The sequence below is a fragment of the Nelusetta ayraudi genome, unplaced genomic scaffold (assembly GCF_046127955.1).
Source record: "Nelusetta ayraudi isolate G7.1 ecotype Tasmania unplaced genomic scaffold, CSIRO-AGI_Nayr_v1 ptg000017l, whole genome shotgun sequence".
Lineage (NCBI taxonomy): Eukaryota > Metazoa > Chordata > Actinopteri > Tetraodontiformes > Monacanthidae > Nelusetta > Nelusetta ayraudi.
In genome coordinates this window covers 10,430,346-10,440,939 of record NW_027466067.1, presented here as the reverse complement: position 1 = coordinate 10,440,939, position 10,594 = coordinate 10,430,346, and the positions used below count along the sequence as shown (strand labels likewise).

Below are 10,594 nucleotides of genomic sequence, written 5' to 3'. Positions count from 1 at the left end.
GAATCAACGCTGAGCCACGTGAAAAAAATTGAACTTTTTGAAAGGAAGGTCACCGTGTATATACCTGTATATAAGTGTGTGTGTGTGTGTGTGTGTGTGTGTACACATATACATGCATGTGCATACATATATAGATTTAAAAAAATATATATGCATATATAGATTAATATTCCAAGCATGTTCTTTGTTGTGAGACATCACTCGTCACTCTTACGACTGCCTCTGAAATATTTCCTCAGAGTGATCCTGCACTTCTTGATTACACACCCAAAGAATTAGTAAATGCACATAAGTGAATTAATGTATGGAAATTAGCTCGAGTGCCACCGCGGGTCTGGTTCAGTTGATCCCCAGCTGCATATGCTGGTAATCACCGGTGCCTCTTGGATTCGCTCACAAGCACGCAATAAACAACCTGCTGCCAGCACCCCCTACGCCTTTGTCTAATCTGCCATTTCACTGGGCTCTAGTTTGTCACACAAATAGGAAAATGAATCTTAAGATGCACACAGGCACATTAACGAGGATGGGTGTCTGCACACTGAAAGCCCAAGACATTAAGTCCGGGATTTACACTGGAATAAGACCTCCTGAATGCCTCACTGTTTTTGGTGCAGAGGAGCACAGGCGGATACTGCAGAACTTGGTGAACTTGGTGACCTGCTGCCTCGTCTTGTTTCAGGGAAACATTAATTGCATTAATGAATCAGCTCTTTGAATCCGACCCGCAGCTGGTGGTAAGCCTGTGATTAAACTGGCAGGCAGCATGAATCCCTCTTCAAATACTTTCATTTTATTGCCCTCTGTAGTGAGAAACTGTTTATTTTTTTTTCATTTAGAGTGGTGTATCTTTGTGTATTGCTTCCATCTAGTGGAGGAAATAATGTACTTACACTTAAAAGCCATTTGAGTCAAAAGCCATTTAATGCCTTAGCTCAATCTCCATGACATTAAAATGTGAACATACAGTACATAGCCCTTCTTCACGGTTGACATTAGAAATATAATGCTGTAAAGTTTGGTTAAAAATTTTACAAGCTTTTTTTTTTTTTTTTTTTGAAGCACCAATTAACTGCATATATTGGATATGTGAAATCAATCAAATTAATTAGGAACAGGGAGGCGGACGTAATGGGCAAAGATTCTACAAGACTTGACCAGCATTATTAGAAAAGTGAGAGGAAGGAAGCGATACCGCCACCAGCGCTGCAATCTAGGTCTTCGACAGTAGAGGGCAGCGTTGTCACCTGTGGGAAATCATTGTGTGAAGAAGAAGATTTGAGCGAAGCGTCGTCTTCGCCCACCCAGAGGACAAGCTTGCTCCGCGCACTTCCACGCTTTGCACCTTTTGCTACGCTAACTTTAAGACAACCATGGCAGGCAAGAGAGCTCTCGTAATCCTATCCAAAGGTGCAGAAGAGATGGAAACCGTGATTCCAGTGGACATCATGCGTAGAGCCGGGGTTGGTAGCATGTGTGCACTGTGCAGGTTGCACAACTACGCAGTTAGCACCAGCCAGAATAGTCGCTACCTTTCGCTAACTTTATCTGGTCCTTTAACATGAAATTATCCACATAGCGTGTCAGTCTGTAATAGTATTAATTTTAAGGTTTGTTTTTATTATCAAACAATGCCTCGTCATAGTGTTGTGTCACTGTACAAGTGTGCGACAGAATGGCTACCTTCATAATAGACGAGCTTTTCTAAAACCAAGCTGTTTCAGCACTAAACGACCCAAATACTTCATTTATTTTCAAAATATGGGATTGCTCTGCAACATATTGTGTGGTGATGGCGTCCCAAAACCTGTAAAGTGAGTGTCTGCTGAGGCCCCAAGTTAAATGTCAAAGTCCGTCGCAGTGGCACTTGTCCGCTATTTGATAGCTTCCAAAATAAAGTCCCCATTCAGCAGACATGATGCCATGTTGCCACTTTGTGCTAATGTCGAACTTTTCGTGTCACCTGTCCGAACCTTGCAGATTGCGGTCACGGTCGCAGGACTGACGGGCGAAGAGCCAGTCCAGTGCAGCAGAAACGTCGTCATTCGCCCTGATGCTAGCCTGGAGGCTGCAAGCAAACAGGTAGAGCTCAGCAGTAGGGAGAAAGTTTTATAACAAACTTTTCTTTCTTTCTTTCTTTCTTTTTTTTTTTTTTAATTGAAGGCACAGTTTATTATTAAACTCTATTATTTAAACCTTGCAATCTTTTCTGATCTGTCATGGCTTGTGTCCCAGGGGCCCTATGATGTGGTTCTCCTGCCAGGAGGAATGCCAGGGGCCCAGAATCTGGCAGAGGTGAGGAAATGTGAGATAAACGGAGTGGAGCGTGATGCTTCTCTTCACAATTCCACCGAACTAATTCTGATGGTGGCACAGAGTTTTTTATTTTTAATACTCTACGGACAAGGACCAAGAGAAGGAGCGCTTGGTGGTGCATGCATGCAGGCAATGCGGGCGCATTATTGTGTTCCTATGTATAAAAATCTTTAGGAACAATTAACTTTGGAATTTCACCCACCAGATAAATGGGTATTAAATGCTTATAAACGTCATCAAGCAGGAAAAAAGTAGTAGGCTGGGGTACTGTATTCCCATCATCAACTATGGCAAGCAAAAACTGCATATGCAAAGGCAAGCAACTAATCAGTGGAACAAACATTCAAGAAAAAATAAAAACATAAAAAAAAAGCCAGACCCAGCTAAAGAAATGACTGTCTAAAGTCCCCCCATGCACTCCTGTGGCATTTGGTTATGTCAGGCCACCACTAATGGGAGAGACGGGATTTTGTTAATACTACCTAAATTCTGTAAACAAAGTATTATGCTAATTGTAAAATATGGCATTAGCACATCTAAAAAAAATAAATAAAACATTTCAAAGGTTGAATTACATTTGTCATGCAGCTGTCGCTATATCTGTCTTGGCATTTTGTGCTGTTTTTCCATAGTTTTTGCCTTGTTAAGTGACGGTAAAGCTCAATTCAGGAACTTTGTCGCAGGTTGTGTGACGATTGTGTAACGTTGAGGCATAGTATTCTAAAGTTGTGCAAGTGTCAGCTTGCTGTGACACACACAGGCTGCGGCAGCATGAGGGGATTTTAATTTATTTAAATCAACTAGATACTGTTTAAAGTATTTATGTGGAATAGGCAACACATTCTTGTCTTTTGTTTAAAAAAAAAAAAAAACACGCAAAATATGCTCATTGTCTCCTCTGTGATGATTTTATCAGGGTGACGGATGATGGAAAATGTGCTGCAAACACTGGCGGTTTGTTTTGAGTGGTCAGCAATACTGTGATATCATACGGCTTGCTAATGACTCACCGTGCACCTGGCCTCTCTGCTCTCTTTCAGTCGCCTGCTGTTAAAGAGGTGCTGAAAGATCAAGATGGCAGGAAAGGCCTGATTGCAGCCATCTGTGCAGGTAAAGTCTGTGAAAACAAACTGCGCACTGCAGTTGGGACACCTCATTGTCGATATGCTTAAGAAATTAGCAAAATACATCATCCTATATGGATAGAGTTCTACAACAAGCCTTCAGATAACATAGTTTTTGTTTTGGGCTTTTTTTTTTGCCTCTATTACAAACAGATAAACAAAAGTACATCATGATTTATTTAGTTAATTTTTCCTGGCGTTAGCTTATTGCACTTTTAAAAAGTGCCCAATACATATCTTTGGCTCATTTCTATAAAATGACAGCGTACGGATTGTCTTCATCCAGGGCCCTGTTTTTTGGCATGTGGAATTAAAGATTAAGGGGCTGATTTTTGAGCGAATGAACCGATGAGCGTTGACATTTCACTTGACAGTCCCTGTATGCAGCGAAAGGACACCAAAGGACATTTTGAACAGGGACAAGGACCAATGCGGCAAAGTGGATTGAAGGGTGTCCTAGAAAATGACTGGAACCCTCCCAGGAATACACAGTCTAATGAACCTGCACAGAGGAGGGCCCAGGGAGAGACTCATTACTCGTGCTCAACATGAAAATAATTATCTTCATGTTCGAGATAAAAGAAATTCAAAGGCTTAGTTGGAAATGCACAAAAAAAAATTGTATTATTCCAATGTTAAACCAGGGTTTTCTTTTTTTTTTGTACATTTTCTATGAAATCCCATCCAGTGGAGGTAGACATTCCAACACACACTTCTTATTTGGCAGACCTCAGAGTCTTTTGTTTGCCCTCCTCTGCACATCTGCCTTGCTGTCTCATTGTAGTCCTCTGAGGTACTGGTCTCTGGGCGGGGACTGGCAGTAACAGGAGTAGCTCGGCTTTAGCTGCGAGTCTGCTCTTCTGCCTGGGGGAGAGTGTAACGTTCAGACTGCACGGGAAGCCTGCCAAGGGGCGTGATCAATAAATTTCTATTTATTAACAGTTTTTGGATGAGCGCACTGCAGCATTAGGACGTTGCCAAAGTTAATGCAGAGGCAGCTTGTGTCTCCAGTCTCTCCTATTGCTGCCTGCAGCCAAGGCTGGAACTGCCTGCTGCATGTGCACCTTCTTAAAAGCAACCTTGCATTGGAGGATGTGTTTTATACACAGCGCTGTCCTTGTTTTTAACGTACATAATACGTACATAATATTGATGTTGAATCATTCCCTTATATTTAATGTGCTCCTGCTAAGCTTAATAAAAGTGAATTGAGGATAAATCACGGCACGACAATTTACCCTTGGCCTCTTTTATTATGTTCGTAAATATTACATTCTGCGCTGACTCAAGGAACAGAGCGCGTTCTTAGGTGACCTTAACTGGAAACAGTTAAATGTTCCTTAAATAGCTTTGCCCTTCTGCAGGTCCCACTGCTCTGCTGGCACACGGCATCGGCTACGGCAGTACAGTCACCACGCATCCTGCCATGAAGGAGAAGATGATGGCTGGAGGTAAGGGGGGAAAAATGGGAGAGAGAGAGATGAAGTGGTAAATTTGGGTTGTGCAAGGAGTGCTGCTCTGAAGTACATTGGGAGTAATTGTAATTTCTCATCGAGGGCAGCAGGTGGTGCTGTACTCGCCCTTTCCTGCTTGAAGGAAATCATGTCCCTGTGCGCTCAAGCAAATGCGGGAATTTGACAGAACATACTAGAACCAGCCCCACTGAAATAATGATAGCTCGCTTACTCACACTCGGCTGTAAGGATGTGCATGATGTGCAGCTTCATGACTGTGGCTTGAACCCCTCGTTTTGCCATGATCCTTATGGTATTGCTCTGTCTTTTTTTAGACCACTATAAATATTCAGAGGCTCGAGTGCAGAAGGATGGACATTACATCACCAGCCGTGGGCCAGGAACCAGTTTTGAATTTGCCCTGACGATTGTGGAAGAACTTATGGGGGCTGAGGTTGCGGCTCAAGTCAAAGCTCCGCTTATTATGAAGGACTGACGTGTGTGTGTGTGTGTGTGTGTGTGTGTGTGTGTGCTCACTTGCTCGGATGTGGTCAAAGAAGGGTTAGCACTGCACTACTGGGACGGCTGACGCACTGTAGCTGGCTCAAAGAGTCAAAGTCAGTTGTGACAAATCATTTTGGCCCTCGGGGACATGCTGCCATTTCTGCCCTGACAGGTTATTGTCTTCCTTTGTCCACGAAAAGGCTCCAGTCTGTCTCTGGTGCCCTTTGCCAATGCTAGGCTGCGTCTGTCTATATCGTATTTGAATCCAATATAGACAGCACACATGATAGCTGTTCAAAAATGAGACTCATTTATTTTGTTGTATTTCTTCTTCCTGAAATTCTCATTAAAAATGACTCAAAGCAGTGTCTGTCTCTCTGTTGAAGCCATATGTTGTCATGGTATATCGATACTAAGAGGTGGGGACCGGAGGGGGGCATCGGGGCTCGTCGTCTTCACCTAAATATAGGCTGCGTAATGCATTGCATTGTGAGCAGCGGCGGTACCACAGCTCCAGAACGCGGGAAGCGGAATCCAAAAAGATTGGCAGGCGCCTCGGCCAATGGGAGGCCCGAGTCCGGCTGCAGTTGTGCGGCCGCCGACCAATGACGTGGCGGCCGCAGTCAGCAGGGCTGGGCTCCGACGCGGCGCGTGGTAGTTGTGTCAGAGCAACAAAAACCTGAGGGTCTTCTCACACACAGAATCACACACATACACAGACACTCACACACAGCCGTAAGGGAAGGCAAGGATTTCGGCAGAAAGGTATGGACGCTCCGGGCGCTTCGCTCGCACCAAGCGGTGTTTTTTTTTGTGTTTTTTTTATAAACGAGTTTCAACGTCGCTAATGCAATTTCCATGACAGCCGTGTTGTCATGTTGGCAAAGGCACTTTTACGCAACGTTAATCACGGCGGCTAGCGTCGGCCGCTTTCGAAATGTATTGTAATTGTAAGGTCAATATAGCGCCTTCAGTTGATAACCGGAGCGACGGGGATTGCGTCGTTATTTTTTATTTTATTTTATTTTATTTCATTTTATTTTTTTAGACGAGTGAGTGTCCGTAACCTAGAATCGCTCTGATTAGCCGTGATCGGCTTGCTAAGTGCGCCGAGCCCTCAAGTTTCGCTGCGATGTCATGTGATGTATGGCCGTGGCGGATTGACGTCGCCGTGTCAGAATTTGACAGCGCCCGACTGTGCGTCTGTCTGTTGTGCTCTTGAGGTAACGCTGCTTTAGTTTGGGTCGTGGTGGCCGCTCAAGTCCGCCGAACGCCCTCAAGCTTCTCCCCCAACCCCCGTTCACACGCAGACGTTGTTCTGCAGATGTGACCCGACATAGAGACGTCTGTTCCAGAAGCTCTCCATCCTCAGCAGCAGCAGCCAGCCAGCCAGCCGCAGTCAGACTGTGCTGCGTTCACTGACAAGTAGCTAAAAGGCTACAGTGCTGCAGAGGCCACGTTGGTCGAGTCGTTCGCAAGAAACCAGGAGGAGGGGGGGAAAAAACCCAAAACGTTTGTCTAGCAGTTGCAGTTGAACCCCCCCCTCCACACACACACACACACACACCACCTCTAACCTCCATACATGGTTTTTGTTGTTACAAGATATGTTGTGTAGTATTTCAAATTTGTGTGGGGAAAAGGCATGGACTGACATGTTGGACAGGCTTGTGTGTTTGTAATTGACGAGATGTCTCACCCACATTTTCTTGTTTCTCTCTCAAAAAGTCACTGACACTGTCCTCACTTGACACCAGGGCCGCACGGTCCTTTGGCGCGCTCGAAACAGGAAGCAGAGGTGTTATCTGCTCTGCTCTTCTCTCTCGGAGCCACTCTCGCACAGGAAATACAAAGTTCTTCTCCAGCAGGCTCTCTATTTTCATTTTGTAGTGCATCGCCTGTTAGTCATGTTTTTAGAAAAAAAAATATATATATTTAAAACAAGCATGCAGAACCATGGCGGGTCAGGGACACAAAACATGAGGGCCTCTTACATGCAACCTTCCCTTCAAATCTCACCAAATATCAAAAGGAAGCCAGGTTCAGAGCCACGAGGCTCCACTTTCTTCTCAGTGTATCACCAGAGTGTTGTCTGTCAGTCCAAAAAAAAAAAAAAAATATATATATATACATATATCACATTGCATCAAAATCCAAATCAAGCTGCTGACTCTGTGAGCGAGTCTCCGTATGACTGTTGTTACCTGTGGGTAGGCTGCAAAACGGCGCGAGCCACTTGCGTGCTTCTGCAGATGTCTTCAACGTTCTCGATGAGGCTGTGGCTGTCACATTGAGGCAGCATCACTAACCCCGGGCGCCCGGCCTAATATGCCTCACTTCTGAGTTTCACCGCTTTTCGCCGCTCCCTGGAAGACGCACGCGTACCTGCGCTCAAGTGGTACCTCGGCGACGGCCCCACCGCCGCGGCATCGATGCTACGCTTTTGCGGTCCGATGTTTCTGGAACGCTGGCGTTTTGCGCTGTTGCACATAACATGTCAGAATTATTCTGCTTGAGCAGCTGTACAGTAAAGAGCTGCAGGCCTGACTCCCTATTTCTGGATGGGGCAGGGAAGGGATGAGTGGGGGAGGGCTGGGCTGAAGTCATTGTGACTGAGTCATTGGTTTAGCTAATGATGCAATTAGCGTGTTGCACTTTGCATCTCCTGATTAGATCCCTGACTTGGCTTGGCCCCTGCAGACAGCCCAGGCTGAATTTGCTCGGCCGAGTTGCGGCAGCCGTTAACGGAGGTATGAGACAGCGTGCGGGACATCTGGATTTTACCATGCTGCACTCATTTGAAGGAAATAGTTTTTCATTGTATTGCTGAGGCAGTGAGCTTCGATCCTGGTTTGCCTCGTCATTTGTTCCTGCTTTGTGGTGGTTTTTGCTTGTTCTCACTCTCACTTTAAATACAAGCAGATGTTCCTTGTTTTTGGGAACCTTATCAGGTATTGAAAGTTCAGCGTTGATATTGACTTTGACCTACTTCCCCCACTGCCTGTTTCTTTTCTTGTATAGCAGGATGCTGCTTAGATTGTCATTATTCATCCGTTCTCAGTTTTCTCAGCATCAGTGATGTTTCTGTGTATCTGGTGGTCTGAGGGAAATCAACACCGTTGAAGCTCATCCTGCCATGAAATTGTCAGCCAAGTTCAGTGTTTCAAACTTCAACGTCTCCCTGCTGAATGTAATTTCGTCACATGAAAAATGAAAAAAAAAAAACTTTGCTGTGTGTGTGTGTGTACGAGTGATTGCTTTGTCGACCTTTTTATCTTTATCAGAGTGTGCAACATATGTTATGCCTTCTGTGTCTGGGACTCTTAAAATTCTAATCATATCAAACACGGTTATTCATTTTTTGCCTCTTCAGAGTTAACCTGTAGTACTGAAGAGGGGGAAGAATGAAGGCACTGTCTTGTTGTGGACAGCTTAATCATGTAGGTTTGTTTGTACTCAATTAATTTGCTATTAATTGATTTACATTTTACAGTATGGGAGAAAAGAGAACACATATAGAGGAGAACTTTAACACTTATACAACATGTTAAGCATTGTCTTCCCCATTGGAGTCCATTTTCCCAAACTGGCGTTCCAGACTTTTACTGACAGTAAAGTTCTGGCTGGTGCAAGGTGATTAAAAAAGCCACAAAGAGAGGATGTTTAAGTGGACTTATCACTGCAAATTTCCCACCGGGCACGGGCAGAGATGTTTCACCGCGTCCATCGAAAACCCAGTAAAGGCCTCGTTTGATGATTGTAAAGGAGCCTTTGTGTGGCTGGAAGCAGAAGTTGGAGATGCTGTGACCAGACTTGAGCTTCTAGAAAAGTCAGGGACAGTGGTGCGCAACAGTGAAGCTGTCTCCTCATGCTCAGGGCAACGCAGACAATGCACATATGCACGCACGCATGCAGAGAGGGAAGACCCATTATTGCAAGTCTGAGAACCCAGATGAAGAGGACGGGAGCGTCACGCCGCGCGGGGAAAGCCTCAGCTTGACGATCAAAAAGACCAGACAGACTTCATTCAACTTCATGGAGGCTTTTGTAGTTTTGTATTGACGATTATTACAGTTGGGTGATGGTTAGAATTATAATTGAATAGAATCAGCTCCGCCTCTGGGATGTTCATCTTTTCCCGGTCCCTTTTTGCGCATTGGAACCGCCTGTGAGGGCCAGCGGTCTATAAATAAATGTGTTGTTTTGCAACAGCTGTTTAACAAATTGACCATATTGTCTCTTTTGGGCAGTACTGCTGGATGTCATTGATTCCACAAAATCCAATCCAGTAAGACCTTAAAGGGTTCCATTAACCTTTTTATTTGTCTGTTTGAAAGACACAACCTCTTAAAGTGAATCAATAATTTCAGTAATTATTAAAATATGCAAACAGGCCAGCAAAGTGTCATGGATTGTGGAGAGGACCTTGTGCGGCGGCTGGAATCTCTCAGATTTCATCTCGCCTCCCCTCCGAAATGTGCCGCTCTCAACCTGTCCTAAAAATTTCCGCGAATTCCGCAACCGTCAGGCTTCCCTCACAGACGAGGGCTCGGAAGCATCTCCCCCAAAAATGCTCTAAAAATACACAGAGACCGGCGGAAGCTTGAGTGCGCCGTCAACGGCGGCGGCTGCTTTTAGCGCCGGCGCCGTTGCGCTTGGAGAAATGCTCGCTGGGTCTCCGAGCGATGGTAGAAGTTTCACATTTAGCCCGTCGGGAAACGGCGCATTCTATTCTTGAACGGCGTGTTTAGGGTTCCTCCTTTGTCGTTAACCAAGACGGGAGACTCCTCTCTCCCTCTCCGCCTGCTATCTCCCTGCTTGGGAGCTCTTTATTTTTTAACGAACCTTTAAGTGAAAGGCTCTCCCGCCGCTGAGGGAGAGCTCATTGATTTGTCCCGCCGTCGCATTAGCGAACACTATTAGCAGGGTGGGTGGGGCCTGGGAATGGACTCTCACTCGAGAGCGTTTTGAGTTGTACCCCAAGTTTTGACTCAGACACTTTGAAATTAGAACTAGGCTCGTACAGACTGTCATGCATTGTATTTTACTGATCTACTTAATATATAAGAAGGTATTGACGTAGGAAAACAACCCTCCATCTGTTTTTGGACTATAATGATGTGCTTTCTGTAAATCACCAAGGGCATTATGTCATTATTTCAAGTTTGAGAAGATTGGGGGCTAATTGTCAGTGGA

The 10,594-nt window shown here is 45.0% G+C and overlaps 2 protein-coding genes across 3 annotated transcripts in view; both read left to right on the top strand.

Annotated features, from left to right (window-relative positions):
* Positions 1-1,257: 1,257 nt before the first annotated feature.
* park7 (parkinson protein 7) lies at positions 1,258-5,764 on the top strand. The gene is made up of 6 exons (XM_076025370.1): positions 1,258-1,463; positions 1,981-2,082; positions 2,236-2,295; positions 3,357-3,426; positions 4,805-4,891; positions 5,230-5,764. Exons 1-6 carry the CDS (start codon positions 1,374-1,376, stop codon positions 5,388-5,390), a joined length of 570 nt encoding a protein of 189 aa, XP_075881485.1. The 5' UTR covers positions 1,258-1,373; the 3' UTR covers positions 5,391-5,764.
* A 249-nt stretch (positions 5,765-6,013) lies between these two features.
* kcnab2a (potassium voltage-gated channel subfamily A regulatory beta subunit 2a) overlaps positions 6,014-10,594 on the top strand; it is an 82,052-nt gene continuing 77,471 nt past the window's right edge. The window contains exon 1 of one of the 2 annotated variants that reach the window (XM_076025366.1): positions 6,014-6,163. The gene's annotated coding sequence lies outside the window, so the exon portion shown is untranslated. The remainder of the gene's footprint in view (positions 6,164-10,594) is intronic. The other variant, XM_076025368.1, reaches the window with a different exon arrangement.